Source organism: Trichomycterus rosablanca, chromosome 19, assembly GCF_030014385.1.
Source record: "Trichomycterus rosablanca isolate fTriRos1 chromosome 19, fTriRos1.hap1, whole genome shotgun sequence".
NCBI classification, from domain to species: Eukaryota; Metazoa; Chordata; class Actinopteri; order Siluriformes; family Trichomycteridae; genus Trichomycterus; species Trichomycterus rosablanca.
In genome coordinates this window covers 1867450-1892124 of record NC_086006.1, presented here as the reverse complement: position 1 = coordinate 1892124, position 24675 = coordinate 1867450, and the positions used below count along the sequence as shown (strand labels likewise).

General features: G+C 42.9%; 1 protein-coding gene across 1 annotated transcript; it reads left to right on the top strand.

The window, feature by feature from the left end:
* Positions 1-18594: 18594 nt before the first annotated feature.
* On the top strand, positions 18595-24675 carry LOC134333888 (SAM pointed domain-containing Ets transcription factor-like). Its single transcript, XM_063016055.1, has 5 exons — positions 18595-18985; positions 21316-21513; positions 21676-21723; positions 23260-23394; positions 24497-24675. The coding sequence occupies exons 1-5, from the start codon at positions 18595-18597 to the stop codon at positions 24673-24675; spliced, it is 951 nt and encodes a 316-aa protein (XP_062872125.1).

Sequence of the window (24675 nt, the reverse complement as noted above, 5' to 3'; positions counted from 1 at the left end):
CAGCATGGTGGCCAAGGTCATACAGCGGTTTTCCAGGACAGGTTCCACTCGGAACAGGCTTCGCCAGGGTCGACCAAAGAAGTTGAGTCCACGTGTTCGGCGTCATATCCAGAGGTTGGCTTTAAAAAATAGACACATGAGTGCTGCCAGCATTGCTGCAGAGGTTGAAGACGTGGGAGGTCAGCCTGTCAGTGCTCAGACCATACGCCACACACTGCATCAACTCGGTCTGCATGGTCGTCATCCCAGAAGGAAGCTGACGCACAAGAAAGCCCGCAAACAGTTTGCTGAAGACAAGCAGTCCAAGAACATGGATTACTGGAATGCCCTGTGGTCTGACGAGACCAAGATAAACTTGTTTGGCTCAGATGGTGTCCAGCATGTGTGGCGGCGCCCTGGTGAGAAGTACCAAGACAACTGTATCTTGCCTACAGTCAAGCATGGTGGTGGTAGCATCATGGTCTTGGGCTGCATGAGTGTTGCTGGCACTGGGGAGCTGCAGTTCATTGAGGGAAACATGAATTCCAACATGTACTGTGACATTCTGAAACAGAGCATGATCCCCTCCCTTCGAAAACTGGGCCTCATGGCAGTTTTCCAACAGGATAACGACCCCAAACACAACCTCCAAGATGACAACTGCCTTGCTGAGGAAGCTGAAGGTAAAGGTGATGGACTAAACCCAATTGAGCACCTGTGGCGCATCCTCAAGTGGAAGGTGGAGGAGTTCAAGATGTCTAACATCCACCAGCTCCGTGATGTCATCATGGAGGAGTGGAAGAGGATTCCAGTAGCAACCTGTGCAGCTCTGGTGAATTCCATGCCCAGGAGGGTTAAGGCAGTGCTGGATAATAATGGTGGTCACACAAAATATTGACACTTTGGGCACAATTTGGACATGTTCACTGTGGGGTGTACTCACTTATGTTGCCAGCCATTTAGACATTAATGGCTGTGTGTTGAGTTATTTTCAGAAGACAGTAAATCTACACTGCTATACAAGTTGTACACTGACTACTCTAAGTTATATCCAAGTTTCATGTCTATAGTGTTGTCCCATAAAAAGATATAATAAAATGTTTGCAGAAATGTGAGGGGTGTACTCACTTTTGTGATACACTGTATATATATATATATATATATATATTACATTATATTATACATAATATCTATATCCTGAATAATGGAACAATATTATTATATCGATGTTTCTTGGGGCCTGAAGTTGTTTAGAAAAGGTGGAATTAGGTCACATTATAAAATGTTTTAGAAGACCAAGTTAATAATCTAAATTTAAAAATTTAGGATGTGTGTGTGTGTGTGTGTGAAAAGTGAAACAGGTTTTACTCTCTCTTGTGCTTCTTCCACCTCCTTCATAAGTTTGGGTGGCTGTACTGACCCCCCTCACTCACCTCACTTTGGCCTGTTCTGATATAATTACTTAATCCTCTTGCCCTCCTCACCCCCCTTCTGTTGTCAGAACCTGAGCTGTCTTCTGTCTTTAAAGACTCTCTTATCCTCTCTCAGCAATTATGCAAAGCACGCATATCACAGCGACCTGCCCAAAATGTTCACAGTGTACCCACTCAGTAGCTGCTGCTGTTCCCCCTTTCCAAAAAGTGCACAGTACCCAATCTGCTACTGTACCCCTCTCCAAAAAAAACACAGTGCACAATCTGCTCCTGTCCCCCCAAGGCCAATAACAACTGACCGCACCTCAGTAATTATCAAAATTATACAGGGTGGTTAAATGCTCACTCAAAATCTTTCATGCACCCATTTTAGGATCCTAAACAGTTTGCCTCCGGGGCTTGATTGTGGGTGTGACTGATTATCTGCTGGCACCTCTTAAGAACATGAGTTGAAAATATATCAATAACAACCAATAACACCTTCCGAAATATGGAAATCCCAGAAGAGTGCACTCCAAAGGGAAATGGATGTCTAACAAGCTCATGGTTGTGTGTCCACATACTTTTGGCCATGCAGGGTAGCTGGAGCTTCTAATAGAACTTTATAGTCCCATATAATCCATAAAATTATTCTGCATTCTAGACCAACCCTTTTAAACTCAGCTCTAAAATCAGGTCTGGGTACAAGAAGGGTTCAAACCCAGGTTCCTGAGTCCGTGCTGCTGTGTGTCACCTACACTACTTACTGTAAACCACACGTGTAAATAATTCAGTTCAGGAGCCTGAACGTCCAGCGGTCGTCAGCATAAAAACTGCAATAATTTATCAGGCATTTTTAATCAGGATCAGGATCGTGGTGGGTCCTGTGCCAGACTGGTTTCAAGATAGGTTCAACCTCCGGGTTCCTGAGTCCGTGCTGCTGTGCGCCCAGCGTACGTTAGCATGTAAAACAGCTATTAACTGGGACTAAAAGCAATAAAAGCAATAAACATGCAAACGTTTGTTTAGATTTCTGTGTCTCTGTCCTGCACCCTTACCCCCCACCCCTCCGCCCCTCTCCCCCCTCCCCCCCTGCCCTCAGTGAAACATGCAAATGCACCCAAATGTAATTCATGTAAATGTGAAAGTTAAGCTTTAGTTTCAGCAGCAGGACTGATGATGGTGCTGATAAGGTTCGACAGAGCGAGAGGGTCGATGTATTATTTCATTTCACAAGGGTTAAGGGTTTTGCTCAAGGGGCTTGGACCAACATCATTCTGATTACTAGACCAGTACTCTAAACTATGATCTATGGATATTTCCCCAACACTGTCAGATTGCACCAAATTCCATGACCCTGTTCCTTAATCCACCTTAAAGAGGCTTCAAGTGTTACAGTTTACAATAGCCCCCCCCCCCTTCTCCAGTCACACTCTGACCCCACGTCCACCAGGTCCTCCGGTCATTTGAATAATTGATTTATTTCCATACAGACCCCCACCATCCCCACCATCCACTACTGAATGTAACAATCCCATCGGTCACACTGCTGAAGTTTACAGATGAAGAGATTTGGAAGGACCTGCTCACACCCTGTCCATCCTGGAGACCAACTGCCACCACTGGAGCAGGTCAGGGCCGCAGACACTCACCGGCCTGCCTCGAGCTTTCTGCCCCGAAGCCGTCCGGGCCTGGACTTGTACCCCCAACTTTCTCCTCTAGTGCTAATAACTGAGCTCATTTTCATACCTAATGACCTGGTTGAAGCTCAGCCACTCACACCTGGACGTTCGTCTTCTAATGGTTTCCAGTTAATAGACACTAAAAGTCAGACCCCTCGAGGTAAACTACTCATTTACAGGCCATAACATCCGAACGTTGATACTTACAAACCAAATCACTTTACATAGTCCAGTCATGAAGGAAGACTTGTAAGTGGTCCAGAATGTTAACAAGTGATTAAAATAAACATGAAACGTAAAATATATCGTCTATTCTGTGTAACGTCACTGTCTAACACATTTACCAATATATCTGACTGTATTTGGAAGGTCTTAGGGCACTGCAGTAACTCAATTAAGATCATTTATCATTGGTATCATTTATTATTTTGTATGATTCCAGTCTGTAAAACCTCTTAAAACCTCTGCAAACTGGGTCGGTTGATTCCCTGGCTGGGCGACTGAGGTCCTTTTTGTGTGGAGTTTGAATGCTCTCCTTCTGCCTGTGTGGGGGTTGCCTTCCACAAATCCAAACTGAAGCTATTGGAATTAGTTTTTTCTAGGACATAATGAACTTCTATTGTTTAAGATCCACTAGTTAAAACCTTAATAGATTTTTACTGTGCAGTTTGAGACTATTGATAAACTATAATATATAATAAACTATTGTAGACTATTATAAACTATTATAGACTATTATCAACTATTATAAACTCTTAGAAACTAATAAACCATTATAAACTAATAAACCATAATAAACTATAATAAACTATTATAAACATTTAAATTTTCAGCATTTAGCAGACGCTTTTATCCAAAGCCACTTACAGTACATACTGTGACAATATACAGTCTAAGCAACTGAGGGTTACTCAAGGGCCCAACAGTGGCAACCTGGCAGTGGTGAGGCTTGAACCGGCAACCTTCTGATTACTGGACCAGTACTTTAACCACTAGGCTACACCTGCCCTTACCATTAAGTTTATGAACCATTTTATAAACCATTATAAACTAATAAACCATAATAAACTCTTATAAACCATAATAAACCATTATAAACTAATAAACCATAATAAATTATAATAAACTATTATAAACTCTTATAAACTAATAAACCATAATGCTCATGTTAGTGTTCTGGCGTTGAGCCAGCCTGTACCCCATAAAACTGACTTTAATCCTTTAATCACTGTTTTACTTTGACTTCATCCGTGTTAAACCTGAACTGCAGAGCTATAAATATATGATATTATTTTTTACTGCTGATTGATTTACAGGTTTGGACGTAACCACAGCCGACAGTTAAAAGGAAAACGCTGTCAGTACAGCTTGTAAAAAAAGGAAGAAGAGATAGAAAAACCAGGGCTGAGGGTTTGGCCCGGGGGATCCCCTCCGGCCCCCAGGGTCAGAGCCGGACCGCCGGTGATTTCAATGTGAAACGAGGGGATTGAGCTAGCATGCTAAACTTTGAGCTTTGCGATTGAAGGTGAAATATCACGTCTGTTATCTCGAGAAGGTTTCAGAGTCCTGACCTCACACCACTCAACAGCTCTGGGATGAACCGGAACACCAACAGCACCCGGCCATACAAACACTACCGGCACAAATTCCCATACACATACATACCTCAACGTCTTGTGAGAAGGTCACATGCCAGTCACTCTGTTTTAATATCGTTCAGTAAACAGTTCAGTGTTGATTCTGATGATCATTAATGATTGCCATGGTGATGGTGGACGCTGGCGCATTTAGCTGCCGCTACCGTTACCGTATTTTACCGTATTTTATTGTATTTTTATCGTTTTTCGTTTTCATCTTTTTACACACCTTGTGGATCTATTTCTTTTATGTTACTTTTGATACTTTTATTTGTGCTTTTGATACTTTTTGTTCTTTCTACTGTACATCGCGTCTGCGGCCGGTGGTGAACGGTGGATGAGTTTTCCTGGGATCGGCACGATGTTGAACTATTCCGTTGACCAGCTGAGGAAGTTCAACAACTGCACTACTCCATCGTGTATTTCAGTCATCAAACAGCTTGGACTCCTTCGCCGGCCTCGTTATATTCACAGGGGCTCCCGGAGAAAGCTTGTTTATCTTCGAAACGGTAACGCTATTCCATCCTTCTGGTCAGCCGTGCGCACTGTCGCTCCGCAAACACGTCATCAGAGCGCTGCTGCCTTGCACACCAGTAGCGGTGTAGTCTCCATGACAACGCTGTCCACGGAGTGGGATGGGAAACGCGGAGTGGACTTCGCAAATCTCCGTTCTCTTCCTCGTTCCTCACAGCCAACTACACAACAATACCACTTGAAAATGGCATTGCTTAATGTTCGTTCACTCAACACAAAAAGTACTGTACTCAGTGAATTTATATCTGACAGTGAACTAGACTTTTTCTGTCTCACTGAAACTTGGCATAAACCCTTGGATTATTTTATGTTAAATCAGACCACGCCAATGGGATACTCGTATATTGATGAACCTCGTATGGAAGGGCGAGGTGGTGGTGTTGCTGCAGTCTATAGGGATGATATTAAAATAACCACTTTGTCTTTTCCTGCTGCTCTTTCTTTTGAACACCTGGCTTTCAAGTTGTCAGGGCCTACTCCTCTGGTCACTGCTGTAGTTTATCGTCCGCCAAAGCCAAACGCTTCCTTTCTCTCTGATTTTTCAGATTTTTTAACCCAGCTTAGTGCCCTCTCATCCTCTGTACTGCTTATGGGTGATTTTAACATCCATATTGATGACAACAACTGTAAATTTGCCAGGGAATTTTTGGAATTGTTACAGTGTTTTAATTTCACACAACATATACATTTTCCAACTCATAAAAAAGGTCATACTCTTGACCTTGTCTGCTCTACTGGTGTCCTAGTTCATCAGCCGTCCAGCCATGACCTTACTGTCTCTGATCATTTGACAATCATCATGGACATTGAGGTCACTAGGCCCATCACTAGAGCTAAACGTAAAATATCCTTCAGGAATCTTCAATATATCTCTCCCTCTGCTTTCTCAGATTCTCTTGTTAAAAAGATGTCTGTCTGTCCTGTACTGTCTAGTAATTCATCTGACCTTGTCGATTACTATAATGACATACTCGCCTCATGTCTTGATGAGCTGGCTCCTTTGAGAACCAAATTTGTTTCATTTAGTCATTCCGCACCATGGTACACAATTGAGCTTCACCAAATGAAATCCCGTAAACGCCAGCTTGAAAGACTTTATAAGAAAACCGGTCTAACAGTACATTATCAGATTTATTCTGATTATCTTCAACATTACAAAGACGCTCTTACGGCAGCCCGATCCACTTACTATTCCGAACTCATACATGCTGGATCAACAAATCCTAAGACTCTCTTTTCCACAATAAATAAACTTCTCAAACCAGTTGACAATACTACCAATTCCTTTACAGTTGACAAGTGTAACTCTTACCTCTCATTTTTTCAAACAAAAGTTGAGAATATCCACAATTTTCTGACAGTTTCCCCTGTCATCTCTGTTTCTCCGCCTATCTCATCTCAATTTATTACCCAGCCTCTGTCTCAGTTCTCACCTGTGTCTCTTTTGGACCTATCTGAGATCTTAACAGGGATGCGAAGCTCCACTTGTGTTTTGGATCCTGCTCCATCAAAACTTGTTAAGGGTTGTTTTCCAGTTATCTCATCACTTATCACAGAGATAATCAATTCCTCTCTTAGTTCTGGCTCAGTCCCTCAATCACTCAAATTGGCTGCTGTTACTCCCATACTTAAAAAACCTGGACTTGACTCTAACATTATGAGTAACTTTCGGCCCATTTCCAATCTTCCATTTCTGTCGAAAATACTGGAACGTGTTGTTGCCTCACAGCTCAAAGATCACCTAAATTCCAATAATCTATTTGAATCATTTCAGTCTGGTTTCCGCCCCCAGCACAGCACTGAGTCAGCCCTCCTCAAAGTCACAAATGACCTTCTTCTTTCCTCAGACTCTGGACAAATTAATATTCTCGTCCTCCTTGATCTTACTGCAGCTTTTGACACCATTAATCACTCCATTCTTCTGTCCCGCCTTGAATCCTCTGTCAACATCACTGGTACTGCCCTTTTGTGGTTAAGGTCATATCTCATAAACAGACAACAGTTTGTTAATATCAACAATTGTAGTTCTGCCATTGCTCCACTGTCCCAAGGCGTTCCCCAAGGCTCAGTGTTAGGTCCCCTTTTGTTTATTCTTTATATGCTCCCCCTTGGTGACATCATACGTCGGCATGGTTTACATTTCCACTGCTATGCTGATGATATTCAGCTTTACATCTCCTCCAAATCCATTAATACTGAACTTCACTCCACTCTGACAAATTGCATCACTGAAATGAAATTGTGGATGAAAGCTAATTTCCTCAAATTAAACTGTGAAAAATCAGATATGATCATCGTAGGTCCTACAACCCTGGCAAAAACCACAAAAAATTTTCAAATTACCATTGATAATGACACTTTGTCTCCGTCTTCTAACATCCGAAATCTTGGTGTAATTTTTGATAGCAACCTCTCTTTTGACCGCCATGTAAATCACATCACCAAAACTGCTTTCTTTCATCTAAAAAACATAGCACGTCTACGTCCATCACTCTCTTTTTCTGCCGCCGAAACCTTGATTCATGCTTTTATTACATCCAGAATTGATTATTGCAATAGCATCCTTTATGGTACATCTAACAAAATCCTAAAAAAACTTCAGTATATCCAGAATTCAGCTGCTCGCCTCCTTACTCATACTCGCTCCCGTGATCATATTACACCTGTTCTACAAAAACTTCATTGGCTTCCCGTTGCTCAACGCATTCAATTCAAAATTCTTCTATTCACTCACAAAGCTCTCCATAATCAGGCCCCATCCTACCTCACCGACCTGCTCCATCAGCACATTCCCTCCCGTAGCCTTCGCTCTTCTGAGGCTAACCTACTGTCCATACCCTCTAGGACCAAGCACCGGACCTGGGGTGACAGGGCCTTTTCCATAGCTGCTCCATCTTTATGGAATGCTCTCCCCAAACACCTACGAGATTGTCCTGACCTGTCCAAATTCAAGTCACTTCTCAAAACTCATCTATTCAGAGTGGCATTTAACTTGTAACAACACAAAATAAATGCTTTTATTTTTGCTATTCTTTTTAATAGTTTTTATACTTAGATCACGACAGAAATGTGAAGTCCTAGATCCTAAAACTTGTAAAGTTTTCAGTTTCCTGATTGCATGTAAATCTGTCCTGTTTCTGTCTAATTTTAAGAAATTGTTCTATATTTGTTGTTCTCTCTCATAATTTAGCTAATTTTTAATGAACTGTCTTATGCTGCTCTCTTTGTTTTTATCTTAATTATTCTTGATGTTGATGTACTATTTTGATTTTGTACTATGATTTGTATGGTGTATGTACGTATTTGTTTTGATTATTTGTCTTATGTAAAGCGTCTTTGAGTATCTTGAAAAGCGCTATATAAATAAAATGTATTATTATTATTATTATTATTATTAAAGCTTCACTCGGATGAATTTGTGTTTTAAGTGCTGATCTGACGTTTCAGTTCTGTTTCCGTTGCCGGGATGGATGAGGAAATGCACTTCTGGGGGTTTTATGGCTGAAATATTAGTTAGAAGGAAGAGAATAATGCACTGGTGAGGGAGGTGCAGCAAAGACGCTAAATAAACATTTGCAACAAACAATATTTGCAGCCCCTAAATAAAAAAGGACTTGTTTACATTTTCAGCATTTAGCAGACACTTTTATCCAAAGCGACTTACACAATGAGCAACTGAGGGTTAAGGGCCTTGCTCAGGGACCCAACAGTGGCAACTTGGTGGTGGCGGGGCTTGAACCGGCAACCTTCTGTTTACTAGTCCAGTACCTTAACCACTGAGCTATCACTTGTTTGTATTTATTGTATGAAAACATTCAAGTATTTCACATTAAATCAACAATTTGTGCTGCAAACTGCAGAACCATCTTTAGTTTTAGTGCAGACGTCTCAAAATTGTCGCCAATTTTTCATTTGAGTATGTGGATACCTCACAACGAGAATTACGGATCATCAAACAATGCATAGATGGAGCGAATATACTGGTCACACAACAAGAAGGTTTTGGGTTTGATCCCCTGACCGGGCCATTTGGGGTCCTTTCTGTGTGGAGTTTACATGTTCTCTCTGTGTCCACATGGATTTCCCCCCACAAGTCCAAGGACACACGGTCTGATCAACTGGAGCTACTAGAAATAGTTTTTTTTTTCCTGTACATAATGAACCTCTGGTCTTCTAGATCCACTAGTTAAAAAAATCATTGATTTTTAGAGACTAAAAACCCTTATAAACCATAACAAACCTTTATAAACCATAATAAACATAACAAACAAATATTATAAACCATAATAAACATTTGTAACCTTTATAAAGCATTACAAACCTTTATAAACCATAATAAACATACCATAAACAAATATTATAAACCTTTATAAACCATAATAAACATAACATAAACAAATATTATAAACCTTTATAAACCATAATAAACATAACATAAACAAATATTATAAACCATTATAAACCATAATAAACATAACAAACAAATATTATAAACCTTAATAAACCATAATAAACATGACATAAACAAATATTATAAACCTTTATAAACTGTAATAAACCATAATAGTTTTAATACAAAATCAAAACTTTGTGTCTACATTAAACGTTGTCCGACTCCAGCGGTGCATCTGCAGGACGTGAGAACGTTGACGTAAAATCGACGCTTCGTGGGAACCCGTGCACCAAAATCTGAGGCTGATTAGAAAAGCAACCAGGTACGAGAGGGGTGTTCCTATTAAAGTGGCCAGTAGGTACTCATAAGGGATAGAAAAACTGCTAGAGCTGAAAAACAAGATGTGAACCGCAGGAAGAGTCACCTGAGGAGGAAGGAGCTGTCGTTGGAAGGTAAAGCGTGGTAATAATGGGCTGGCATGTGTGATAGTGATCTGTACGACCTTTCCTTTGTATTTATTTATGTATTTTTTATATTTTTAAGGAAGATCTTTATTTGCTCGGATCTTTTCCACGTCTCGAGTATGTTTACTGTCACGGCAAACCAGATTAACATCTCATCGACTCGCCCTGATGCTTCTACAGCGAGATAAAAAAGAGAAAAAAAAGAAAAACTTTTATGGGGATTTTGTCTTTTTTATTTGCATATAAGAAAATTTCCACCGACCCCCCTGAGTCGCCTCTAAAATAAAGTTATTACACTAATAATACAAAGTTTATTATAAGTATTTATGCTTTTTTTTTAGCATTAAATGAGAGAAAGGGGCGGCACGGGCTCATGGGTAACACAGCTGCCTCACAGCAAGAAAATCCTGGGTTCAATCCCCAGATAAAGCAGTCAGAGTGCTTTCTGTGTGAAGTTTGCATGTTCTCCTCATGTCTTAGTACTATGGGACGTGTAAGCCTGGCCTCGTCGTTTCCTCCCGTCCCATAAACACACGTTTGAGGAAACAGATTGTGGTGTTTCCTTGTGTATTACATATGAAGCTGTTTAACAGTGACTAACGATTATTAGCTCATGCAAATACCTGCAGCTGATCTGTTCTGCTCTTCACCCACGACGTGACCAGGAAACGTCCAACCCGCCGCACAGACGCTCCTCAGCTTTAACCGGGGTTAGATTTTCTCTGTTGGAGCTCTACTCCGCGTTCTGAAACCCCATCTTTATCCTTAACTTGTCACTGTGCAGCGGGAGTTCAGCGGTTAGGGCCCTGCGCTGGTAATCAGAGGGTCGTCGCTTCTAGTCCCACCACGGCCAAGTTGCTGCTGTTTGGACCTTGAATGAAGGCCATAGTGGGAATTTGTGCCCATTCAGTCATAACATGACAGCATTTGTATGATTCTGCACTGATGTTTATCAAGAAAGTCTCAGTTGATGTTCCGATTCATCCCAGAGCTGTTGAGTGGGGCTGGGGTCAGGGCTCTGGACGCTGGAGTTTCTTGGTTTTTAAACCGAGCTTTTCTTCACGTCTATGTAGAGCTTGTTTTGTGCATGGAACAGGGCAGGGACTTCCCTAAACTCTTACTCACTTTCTTAACCGCTTATCCAATCAGGGTCGCTTGGGGTGCTGGAGCCTATCCCAGCTTTTCAATGGGCACAGGGCACACAGTAACACCCTGGACGGGGCGCCAGTCCATCGCAGGCAGACACACACACACATTCACCAATAGGGCAATTCAGTGTCTCCAGTTAACCTGACTGCATGCTTTTGACACGGGGAGAACATGCAAACTCCACACAGAAAGGACCCGTACCGCCCCGCCTGGGGATCGAACCCAGGACCTTCTTGCTGTGAGGCGACAGTGCTACCCACAGAGCCACCGTGCCGCCCAGATTCCCTAAACTGTTGCTGCAAACACATAAACATAAACATTCCTTTACATGATTGATGTATTACACCTGTTAGCAACTTAGAAGGGGCGTCCCAGTACTTTTGACCACAAAGTGTACCTGTGGTTTTATAATAAAGGTGGTGTGTGTGTGTGTGTGTGTGTGTGTGTGTGTGTGTGTGTGTGTGTGTGTGTGTGTGTGTGTGTGTGTGTGTGTGTGTGTGTGTGCTTTATGACCCTGAGCTAATACACTTATAAAACTAGAACTATCGACAGTCATCTAATGTCATGTAACACTGGGGCACGACTTTATAATTCATTCATTGTCTGTTTTACCACCACTTTATCCTGGTCAGGGTTGCGGTGGGTCTGATTCATTGGACAAAAGGTGGTAAACACACACACACAGGGCAATTTCTTTATCTCCAAATAAACCTGACTGCATGTTTTTAGACTGTGAATGGCAACCCATGAGTCCTTCTTGCTGTGGGGCAACAGAGCTACCCTACCCACCGTTGGGACACCCGCTTCCTAATTCCCTCTTAGTTCATGTAATGTAACAACACCGTGTGCGTACTCTGTCCAGCGTTGTTGTGCTGGTGTGATCTGAAGCCGCTGTGCTGCCGGTGCAACTGAAACATGTAAATGTGAATGAAAAATTTAAACAAATCTTAAATCTTGGATGTTGTTGGTTGTTCTGGCTAAACAATCAAGCAAAACACATTAAAATGAGTAAGAAGAACCTTGGTTAGGGTTAGTTCAACTGATCCAGTCATCAGATTTCTATTTCTCACGGTACTTGACTATCAAGCATCGCCAACGCCGAGGAACCGCTGTTGGACCCCTGAGCAAGGCCCTTAACCCTAAGTCTGTTAAACGTCCACTGAACAGCATGACTGTGATAAACCTCTGGATCTTTCCAGCAAGTCAAGTTCTTCTGGCGGGCCGAGCCCTCACAGCCTGAGTAAATATTAGCCGAGGTGCACGCGTGCTGAGGTGATTCGTGTTTTATTATTTAGTAAATCCATTAAAGCTTTCTTTCGCAAACACGTTTAATCCTCAGCCGGCGTGATACGAGGACGGGAAGACAATGGCATTTCTGATTAATTGTGAGCATTACATCACATATAAACGTAATATATAAGCTTTTACACCGATCAGCCATAACATTAAAACCACCTCCTTGTTTCTACACTCACTGTCCATTTTATCAGCTCCACTTACCATATAGAAGCACTTTGTAGTTCTACAATTACTGACTGTAGTCCATCTGTTTCTCTACAGATGGCCCCCCACAGGACCACCACAGGGCAGGTATTATTTAGGTGGTGGATGATTCTCAGCACTGCAGTGACACTGACATGGTGGTGGTGTGTTAATGTGTGTTGTGCTGGTATGAGTGGATCAGACACAGCAGCGCTGCTGGAGTTTTTAAACACCGTGTCCACTCACTGTCCACTCTATTAGACACTCCTACTTAGTTGGTCCACCTTGTAGATGTAAAGTCAGAGACGATCGCTCATCTATTGCTGCTGTTTGAGTCGGTCATCTTCTAGACCTTCATCAGTGGTCACAGGACGCTGCCCACGGGGCACTGTTGGCTGGATATTTTTGGTTGGTGGACTATTCTCAGTCCAGCAGTGACAGTGAGGTGTTTAAAAACTCCAGCAGCGCTGCTGTGTCTGATCTACTCATACCAGCACAACACACACTAACACACCACCACCATGTCAGTGTCACTGCAGTGCTGAGAATCATCCACCACCTAAATAATACCTGCTCTGTGGTGGTCCTGTGGGGGTCCTGACCATTGAAGAACAGCATGAAAGGGGGCGAACAAAGCATGCTGGTTTATTGGTTGCTTTCTTTACTGTCCCAATATTTCTGGAGTTTAGGTTTAATTGCTGAATTGTATTTCATTAGAATGATATTCGAACCCTGGACAGTTTGAGTTGTGCTCAGTTTTAATAGACTACACACCTGCAAATCGATCAAGGTGGACAAAATGTTCCTACATAAGTTCCACACTGGGACTCTGGGCGTTTTACCTGACCCAGACCCCCCCACCCCCCCACCCTAAATCCACACACACCCCACCCTCCCCCTTCCACAAACACACTTGTTACATACACTTACAGATCCTCAGATAGTCGGTGGCAGGTAGCCTCGGGGCTGTTTACCTGATAAGCCCCAGTCACCTTATTTGCTCCTTGAGTGCCAAGAGAGTCGCATTTAAACGCAGCTCGTCTCCTCCCAGCAGCTCCGAGCATCAGTCAGCCGACGACGCGGGTCAGACGCACACACGCAGAGGTTAGAGGAGCCGGCGAGGTCGACAGCTCTTGATCCGTCTTCAACTCCACACAGCAGGTAGGAACCGTCATGACAGCCACGATACAACTAACAGAGTTTCACTGCAGAACTTTTTTCCTTCACTGAAAGTATTTATGCAGTTATAAACCATCAGCGCCTCAGCATCAGCTTATTTCTGTTATTTTATCTGAATCCAACTTAACTGGACAGTAAACCTACTTAAAGATATTATTTTATGCAACAAAATGTGCACAATATGATTAGAAGGTGTTTTTAAATGTTTAGAATGATTCAAGCATTTATTTCTTGTGATGTATCTGCACCCTGGGTGTCCCAGTGGTACCGGGCCCACCACAACCCCGACCAGAACAAAATAATTGTTGAAATCGATGTGGGTCCAGCTCTAGTTTAAAAACAATTAAATCTAAAAAGCTCAGTACAGATCAGCCAAACTAAAGGTGCAGAAATACATTTAAGGATTTTATTAACTTGCTCTTGTGCAACTTTGTGGAATTTCTAACCCGGTTGGATTTGAACTAGAGACCTTCTGATTCATCTGATCTCACAAAGTGTTGTATAAAAAGCAGAACATGAAAATATATAACGTTGTTATAATAATGACGCACTGGTTTGGGTTTGAGGACTTGCAGTTATGTCTGAACACAGTTTGAGCAAGTGAGTGTTAAGGGTCCTGCTCTTGCTCTTGTTAAGGGACTTGAACTAGCAACCTTCTGATTACTCGTCTGTTACCTTACCTTCGTTTTCCAATACAGTTGTTCACTCTTTGGGTAAAGTATGTGGACAGCTAGGTATAGGAACTGATTCGGAAGTAACGACCCACGATTACGCTCTTCCCAAATGCTCTGGCTCACAGTCAACATCCTAATGCACCCCATGCAGTCATGTACTTATGGAACTGGTTTTGAGCCATTGCTACAAAGCTTAAAGCATATAATTAGTTTTATATGATTTTTATGATTTTAGACACCTGTTAGTAAAACACCTGAACTGGCTCACAATTGACGTCCTAATTCATCCCAATAAAGTTTAGTAGGGTTGAGGTCTTGTCCTTATGGAAGATGTGTATGCCCAGGTACACAGTCATACTGGAAAAGGGGCCTTCCCTAAACTGATTTTAGACACCTGCTAGTAAAACACCTGAACTGGCTCACAGTTGATGTCCTAATTCACCCCAGTAATGTTGTCCATCCCAAAGTCGGGTCCTTATGGAACAGGGTTATGCCCATGTGCACAGTTATGCTGGAAACAGGGGCCTTCCCTAAATCGTTGCTACAAAGTTTTGTATGACTGATTTTGGACACCTGTTGCTAAATCACCTGAACTGTCTCACAGTCGATGTCCTAATTCATCCCAATAAAGTTTAGTGGGGTTGTGGTCATCTCCATATGGAAATTGTTTATGTCCAGGTGCGCAGTTATGCTAGAAACAGGGGCCTTCCCTAAACCGTTGCTACAAAGTTTAAAGCATATAATTAGGTCGTTGAGGGGTGACGTGTTTGCGATGCTTTGTGCAGATGAAGAGTGTCTCATTATTTTTATTCAGTAGAATTCCACCCAAACTCACACACACAACCAGCGGTGCAGAACTGATTCTGAATTTACGTCGTTCGGCCGAGTCCCTCCACCCCCCACTCTTGCACCCCCCACCCCGAGCACTGGGTGGAAACTTATTTATCTGGCCCTGTGCCAGTAAAACCTCAACACCTGCAGTGCACCCAGTGCTCCGGGGTACTGGTCTGGGTGCCAAGAACGCCCGATTCAGGAAGACTGATTATGATTTCTATACCTGTGAGAGGTCGTTCATCAGCCCGTAAAATCCACACAACCTCCAGCTCAGTGCTGAGGTTTTTTATTTATTTATTTTATAGTCCGAGTGGGGTGAGAAAGGGGTAAAAATGAACCCTCGTGTTACTCGCACACTGTTGACATTTTTGCAATTGCACCAACGGATCTTTCTAATCAGACAGAATATGAAGCAGAAGCAGTTTAATAAATATTTCAGATTTTACAATGCAAAACAAGTAGGTGCTCGTATTGAGCAGGTAAATTCACCACACAGAGGGTCTCAGTAAGATATCGGGCAACCTCATGCCTGCAGAACAGCCGATGGACCTACTGATGGTGGTACCGTAGGTGTTGAATGATGTAGGACGCCCCCATAGATCAATTAGGAGCAGTAGTAGCCCAGTGACAGGGGCCGTGTGGGTTTGAATCCTGGCTCTGCCATGCAACCACTGTTGGGCCCTTAAACAAGGCCCTCAACTCTGTCAGTTTCAGGAGTGTCGTAAAATTACCCTGTGCTCTGACCCCAACTTCCAAAGAAGCTGGAATATGCAGAAGCAGAATTTGTTGTCCAGTGCATGTGTATCTGTATATATGAGAAGTAAAGGTTATTATTATTATTATTATTATTATTATTATTATTTATTTATTTATTTTCATTATTATTATTATTATTATTATTTATTTTTTCCATTATTATTATTATTATTATTACTATCATTATTATTATTATTATTATGATTATTATTATTATTATTATTATTGTTATTATTATTTATTATTTTATTTCATTGACAAACTTTTTTTTAAAAACTTTTTTAAAATAATTTTTTATAACTGTCATCCTGGAAGAGTCCACTCCCTTCAGGGCAGAACGTTCTTTTAAAATCACACTTTAAAAATTCCACCACAACACAGAATAACAAAGCCAGCTCATCACTGTGGAGGGTCAAGCATTCAGACCAGTACCATTCTCCTAGTGTACAGACTATTGTAGATGAGACCAGCTGAGCAGTCTGAGATCCGTACTTTAATAAAAGCCTCTTATTACAAAGCTGCTCGTCATGAATTAGTGAAGCCGCTCTAATTTCTCATTAAAACCACGAACAGTGACGTCTCTGCAGAGCCACGTCAAACAGTCCCACCCAGAACGTCAAACACCACACGCCGCTTCAGTGGCATGAACAAACCTGAAGGTCTATGTGAGAATCGAACCCAACACTCGGGACGCGTCGCTCGTTTCCTTACTGCTGCGTTTCTGTTATTTTGTCCGCTCTGTAATTTATTACACCTGTAAGCTTCTTCATCCGAAATCAAATAGAGTTCAGGACCAAACCTGTCACATGACTCCAATGTTTACTTTTCGCCGCGCTACGGTAAACGCTGTACGCCTCATTAGCCACACTAAGCTACGTGAAGGGGAAAAAATGCCTCATTACACAGTGAAATGAACGTTTAAGGGTTTAGTGGTGCATTGTTCTTTCAAAAGTATACACCAAGAGAACGGTACAGGTTTGAATGCTTGACCTTGTCAATCATGGGGTCCACTTGTCTGCTAAGTGGAACTGATCAATGAAAGTTTGATGGGACATTTACTGTCACCTGGGAATCAAACCGCTGCTGGTGGATCCCTAATTGCTTTAGAGGAGGGTATGTTGCTGCTCACGCCTCCTACAACCCACACGCAGCCCTTAGCGGGACCCTTTTTCACTCATGCATTCTGCTCTGGCGCCTCTCTATCTGCTAATCAGGGGCCTTACATAGCATTTGAAGACCCCACCCACATAGTCCGGTGGCCAATTACTGTCTGCTGTTGGCACTGCCAGTTGTGCCCGATAGATGGCACCCAGCCGAGCGGTGGCAGAGCCGAGATTCGGACCCGTAGCAGAATATCCACCATCCATGACCTGCGCCATCAGGGCTCCGGAGCGGGGGCTTTTTGACCAGCAGTACATGTATGAGGGCGTCACGGTGGCGAAGTGGGTGGCACTGTCGCCTCACAGCGAGAAGGTCCTGGGTTCGATCCCCAGGCGGGCGGTCCAGGGCCTTTTTGAGCGAAGTTTGCATGTTCTCCCCGTGTCTGTGTGGGTTTCATCCGGGAGCTCCGGTTTCCTCCCACAGTCCAAAAACATGCAGTCATAATAATTGGAGACACTGAATTGCCCTATAGGTGAATGTGTGTGTGTGTCTGCCCTGCAATGGACTGGCGCCCTGTCCAGGGTGTTACTGTGTGCCTTGCGCCCACTGAAAAGCTGGGATAGGCTCCAGCACCCCCCCTCGACCCTGATTGGATAAGCGGTTAAGACAATGAGTGAGTAAGTAAATGTATGAAAGAACGAGACCTTAACTGTAGATCAGCGTCTGTATCACAACCTCAGATCGTATAAACGGCAGACCAGCCAAAAATAACCCTGAGATATCACTCATCGTTCGTGACATTAAACGCCCCTCTGTTCACGTGCCAATTTTCTACATTCGCCAACTTTGGAGGAACCGGTCACGCCAGTGTTGCGGGCCTCGTTTTGTTTTGATGATAGTTTTTTGGGGAATGTCCACGACCTTCACAGGAAGTTCTTCCACCTTGGTTTTACATCGTTTACCTACGTTTTAAATATACTGTCAGTCTTTAATTACTATTTGTTGTTTTTTATGGATTTAAAGTTAATTTTTTTGTTCTTTGATAGGAAATGTGCTTTTGTTCTCGTCCTGTCTGCTCGTTCTTTATCTAATTTTATTTAAAGATAAAAGATTTAGGAAATAAGGAGGAAAAAATTCATGTTATTTACCTTCCTCCTGACTCTTTATTTTTTGATCTTCTTCCTCTTAGCTTCTCTTTTGAACTTCTCTTCCTCTTTGTCTTTAACTCGTCCTTCTTGTCACTTTTTGATCGTCTTTCCGTTTTCTCTGGTTTCAGAATTACTCTCTCTGATCGACGCTCGTATCTTCCTGGATCGTCATGTCGAGCCCCGACAGGCACCACGCGTACACCGACCTCCCGGCGTTCCCGCACGGCCACGCGTTCCCGTACGCCGACGAGGGACACGGGTTTGGCGGCATGCCAGAGTACCTGACCCGATTCGACATGGTGCTGGCCGAGGACACGGCGTGGCTCGTCAGGAAGTCTGAGATGTCCACGCCCTTTGACGTGGACGAAGAGCTCCTCCGGTCGAAGGAGGCGGACCAGGGACCGGCAGTCGACAGTACGGCGGGACACAGGGGTCCATGTCCGGGCCTGAACGGACAGATGGACGTGGAGGACAGGTGTCTGGAGCAGGTACAGAGTCTGGTGCTGGGAGAGGTGCTGAAGGACATCGAGACGGCCTGCAAACTGCTCAACATCACACCAGGTACACCAATTTTTTCTTAGCATGAAGTTATAGTGCAAGTTTGAATACCATAGCCATCCGTGTCCAGCTATGTCCATCCGTGTCCATCTATGACCATCCGTGTCCATCTATGACCATCTGTAATCCTCCATGACCATCCATGATCATCCAAAATCATTTATGACCATCCATAATCATCATGACCATTTGTGCATCCATGACCATCCATAATCATCCATAATCATTCATGACCATCCATGACCATCCATGACCATCAATAATCATCCATGACCATCCATAATCATCCATAATCATTCATGACCATCCATGATCATGCATCAATGGCAGTCCAATGGTCGTTGAAAGTCACATGACATTTGTGACTCGAGTCTTTGACTTGTGTCTCACTAGAGTAGGGCACTGGTAGCTCATGGGTAAAAGACAGAAGGTTGCCAGTTTGAGCCCTGCTGCTGCCAGGTTCTTGCTGCTGGGCCCCCTAGCGAGGCCCTTAACCCTGTTGTGCATTCATTTTAAGTCAAAACATTATTTATTGCATCTACAGTCAGTCACAGACATCTGCTAAATCATCAGAATCCTTGACGTTAGGATATCAAGCATATAAAAATGACCATTACCCATCCAAACCAATACAAACCACTACAAACCCTTACAAATACTAACAGAATGTTATAACGTGGTTTCAGAAGTGACATTTGTGTTTTTCCTCACTACTAACAGTGTAAAAAACCTTGTGTTAAATAAACAAAGCCACAGTGAAGCGAGTTAATTTCAAGCTTTTGTGTCTTTAAGGCTGAAAAAAACAGTTAAACTTTCCGCCCTGTGTAAACGACGTTTATTGACCGTCATTTTCAGTGTAACAGACTTTCGCTTTGCCGGCCAGTGAGCCGTGACACATCAGGAAAAGTGGGACGACCCTCCTCATGGGTGTGTCTCCACCGGAGCGCCCGGGGCCGCGTCCCCACCCCTAATTCTGAAGTGTGTTCTGTGGTTAAACCCAAGATAGATGGAAGATACTGATCCAAACTTTTATTTACCAAACCGTCACGGCGCTCTGTGTAAACACGTCAGCGTCCCATGTTGTGTTGACACGGTTCGGGTGTGTTTCAAATTCGGACTCGTTCCTCACGGCCTCATATTTAAGCTTCAAGTGGCTTCAACCGAAACATCTCAGTGTGCATTTTAGATCATTAATTTAATTATTTAAATAGAGAAAAAAGCTTTTATTTTTCTGATGTTTCTTTTGTGCTCATTTTCTGCTTTATTCCAAAGCAAAGCTACAGCATTTGGTGGGGTTGAGTTTAGGACTCTCTACACCCCACTGGAGCGTTTCTGTACCTCCCACGCTGTTGTGCAGGGGTGCACGTCATACAAACTGGTGCCACAAAATTGGAAGCTAAATTTATATGTGATTTTATACAGTGACAACTGACAATATACTGTATATATACTGGTAATTTACAGTTTACTTATGTAGCCACCCACCGCCCTTCCCCAAACTGTTGTTTTTATCTCTTTTTTCTGGGGGGGTGGGAGTAGAGGGTCCAAGTATTAACTAAGAGGGTCAGATATCCCCCTAAACACCTAATGTCAATAATTAGAAAGGGTGGCTACCTAAGCTTTGATACATAGGTAATACTGATTAGATATGTGGGCACAGAGAAGTCACCAGCCGTAGTCATAATAACTGATTAGGAATAAAGAGGCACTGTCATATTAATAATCTAAATCGTCTCCTATTTTTCATTCATTCAGTCATTCATTGTCAGTTTGAGCACCACTTTACCCTGGTCAGGGTCGCGGTGGGTCTGATTCATTGGGTGAAAGGCAGGAGACACTCCAGACAGGTTGCCAGTTCATTACAGGATACACACACACATACATAGGGAAATGTTTAGTAGCTCCAGTTCAACTTACTGCATGTCTTTGGACTGTGGGAGGAAACCGGGGTACCCAGAGGAAACCCACACACAAAGGACATTGGGAGAACATGCAAACTCCACACAGAAAGGATCCTGGGAATCGAACCCAGGTCCTTCTTGCTGTATTGAACATGCATATCCAATTTCTGAATCAGAATATTTGCAAAAACAAAAAACAATAGACTTAAAATAAAAGAACTCAAATCATATGCGGACCAATTGTTCAGTCACAGAAAAGGAAGCATTACATTACAGGTCAGTTACGAGTGCATGTAAACATTCTACCTCGGCTCTACATGATCAGTTCTCACATGCTTCTGTCCATTCACTTCTCGATACATCACGAACCTGTATAAAATCCTGGACGGTTTATCCGAGCTCGCGCTCATCAGGTCTCCGCTCTGTCCTCAGATCCCGCCGAGTGGAGCTCTGGACACGTGCAGAAGTGGCTGCTGTGGACCGAGCACCTGTACCGACTCCCTCAGGTGGGGAAGACCTTCCAGGACCTGAGCGGCAGTGACCTGTGTGTGATGAGCGAGGAGGACTTCAGGCAGCGTTCCTCACAGTGTGGAGACGTGCTGTACGCTCACCTGGACATCTGGAGATCAGGTAAAGCACTAGTGTGTGATTATAGTTTATTATTATTAACAAATCTGCAGTGTTTAACGTTTGGGAATCTTTCTAAAGCAGTGGTTCCCAACCAGCAGGTCATTTATTACTGATTAAATACAGTGAGATTGTTCTAACAGGAACATTTTCTTTTTTATGTAGCTGCTTGGATGAAAGGAAGATGTTCACCAGAGTCCAACAGTTTTATCGGTAAGTTTTTTACATTTGAGTCCTAAGCGAGACTCATTAATCTCAAACCCATTTACACTTGATTATTTTATATTAATCCTGTCTGGATTGTGTTTTGAGCAGTAACGTCTGACTATTTTTAATAACAGAAGCTTTAAAAAGTCAATTCATAAGGAAAATACCTTTATTAAATGTGTCATGCTGTTAATTCCTTGAATATTTTAATAGCTACTTGTACCATAGAGTGAATTCTGTGGGTATACAATTACCGACTGTAGCAAATCTATCCCTGAAACCCATTTATCCACCAAAATGACCAGACGTTATTTGTGATGGATTATTCACATTAACCATTTACATAATGATGTGTGCTGTTCTAGTACGAGTGTATCAGGTGCAGCAGTGTTGTTGGGATTTTCAGCCTCTTCATTAGAAGATCGTTGTAGGTGTACTGAAGCTAAGCATGATGTGCGTTGTTTTGATATTTTTGGCTGGAGCTTTATGAGCTGTTTAAAAATCCCAACAACACTGCTGCACCTGATACACTTGTACAAGCACAACACACTCTAATACTGTGTATACCTTACTGTGCTAGTGAGATTGCAGTGCTGAGAATCTGGTCTTTTGTATTGTACTATTTTTTGTAAATATGCTCTGGCTGTATGATGTAGAAACGGCGTCATAACTCTGCTAGTACTCGGTACTTTCTCTTATTTTAACAAGTTGAAAGACACAGTTCCGCTTTCACTGTGCTAACCTGCGCTTGTAATCCGGCGCGTTCCTGGTTAGCCTGTTTGGGATCTGATTGCTGTTATGTACACAAAATGCAAATCAGACCAAACCACCCGACGATCGACTTCCTGCGCTCTGTGATTCATGGATGTTTTATGCAAATCCGCCGGTGTAGTGGGATCATTTTTATTTACGACATTTAGCCTAGTGGTTATGGAACTGGACTAGTAATCAAAAGGTCACTGGTTCAAGGCCCACCACTGCCAGGTTGCTGCTGTTGGGCCCCAGAGCAAGGCCCTTAACTCTAAATTGCTTAGACAGTATACTGTCACAGTACTGTAAGCCACTTTGGATAAACGCATCTGCTAAATGCCGAAAATGTAATGTAAATGTAGTAATCAAAAGGTTGCTGGTTCAAGCCCCACAACTGCCAGGTTGCCACTGTTGGGCCCTTGAGCAAGGCCCTTAACCCTCAATTGCTTAGACTGAACACTGTCACAGTACTGTAAGTCACTTTGGATAAAAGCGTCCGCTAAATGCTTTAAATGTGGTGGCAATTTGGTAGTGGTGGGGCTTGAACCAGCAACCTTTCGATGACTAGTCCTGTAGCTTAACCTCTGCCCCAAATCAGTGAGAATAACTTAGTTTGTTAGATTAGTTTGATATTAAATTCCCATTAAGAGCCACTGGTTCTCCACTGGTTGGAAGGTCCACATCTAGTTTTGTGATCGTGAAGGGATTGTCAGTACGAAAGCCTAAACAGGAAGATAAACGAGCGATCGGTGCAGTAGGCGAGTAACGTGCTTGTGTTTGTTTGGTCCGCAGGAGCCGATCCGCTGTGCGCCGAGCCCGATTCGTCCTGCAGCGGGCAGCCCATCCATCTGTGGCAGTTCCTCCGGGAGCTTCTGCTCAAACCTCACAACTACGGACGCTCCATCCGCTGGCTCAACAAGGAGAAAGGTGCGTCTCACGTCAAGCTCTTTAAGCTCTTTTAGGACTGGGTGATAGGATATAGGTGATAAAGGTTCATGATTATGGATCTGTAACACTCAGAATTACATACATTTACTTACTTTAATGCCCAGTGGTGCCAATTTTACAGGTTCAATATATTTGGGACCCCATTATAACCCTCACTGGCTTTTGTTTCTCTGTATTCCTGTAATACAGCATTCAACATTAGCTGTAAAGATATTAGTAATAGGTCATAAATGAGTTCGAGTGAACACGATCTGCCACTAGTCTGCTGGGTGGGAAAAGACCGGACTAAATAGTGAGTGGGCTCTTCGATGCTGTGTAAGGACCCTGGTTAGTAGCCTGAGGAACCTGTACAGAAGTGGAGGAACGTGGAGATCAGTGCGTGACTCTCCCTGCGAGAGACCGGCCTCAGGCACCAATCCACTGAAGTACAGGGAATAAGAAGGCGTAAAAGGGACGCTCCCTCAGACCCCTTCTTATTCCCTGTACTTCAGTGCAAATATACCCTCCTCGGAAGAGATCAGGGTCTCCAGCAGTGGAAGAGTAACTGGCTATGATAAAATTGGGAGAAAAAGGGAGAAAATGCAGAAATAAACATTAAAAAATGACTTAATATTGGCCTAAACGCACGAGTTATTAAGATATAAGATAAGATACCTTTATTGTCTCTGTACAAGTACAATCAGATGTTTGAAGCCTGTAGTTGCTTAAATAGAGTACAACACTTAAGCTACAAAATCTAGCAAAATAATAATAAAAAAATTATAATAAATTAACAGGGTGTGTCTGGAGCAAAGAAGACGTTCGGACCCAACACTGCTGTACCTACTGTACAGCATGACAGCGCTAGTATTATGTGACATAGGATTATGTGCTTCCAGTGGAAACAGAATAATGAGGAAGGAAGATAAACTCCTTAAAATTTCTTTACAATTAGAAGCAATTACATGTTTAAACGTCGTGTTTACGATGAAACGTACGAACAGCGGCGTCGAGCCTCCTCAAACGTTAGACTTGATTGACAGGCTCATTATTGTGTAGCCTCCAGCTCACAGCACGCCACTCCTCTTTTCTTTATCTGCAGGTATCTTCAAAATCGAAGACTCTGCCCATGTGGCTAAGCTGTGGGGGATCAGGAAAAACCGCCCGGCCATGAACTACGACAAGCTGAGCCGCTCCATTCGGCAGTACTACAAGAAAGGCATCATTAAGAAACCGGACGTCTCGCAGAGGCTCGTTTATCAGTTCGTCCATCCGGTGTGA

Excerpts from the sequence above, each read along its gene's own strand:
- LOC134333888 (XM_063016055.1), top strand. The coding sequence starts at position 18,595 with ATGTCGAGCCCCGACAGGCACCACGCGTACACCGACCTCCCGGCGTTC. Across the intron at positions 18,986-21,315 it reads ACTGCTCAACATCACACCAG|ATCCCGCCGAGTGGAGCTCT; the intron begins GTACACCAATTT and ends CTCTGTCCTCAG. Across the intron at positions 21,724-23,259 it reads AGAGTCCAACAGTTTTATCG|GAGCCGATCCGCTGTGCGCC; the intron begins GTAAGTTTTTTA and ends TTTGGTCCGCAG.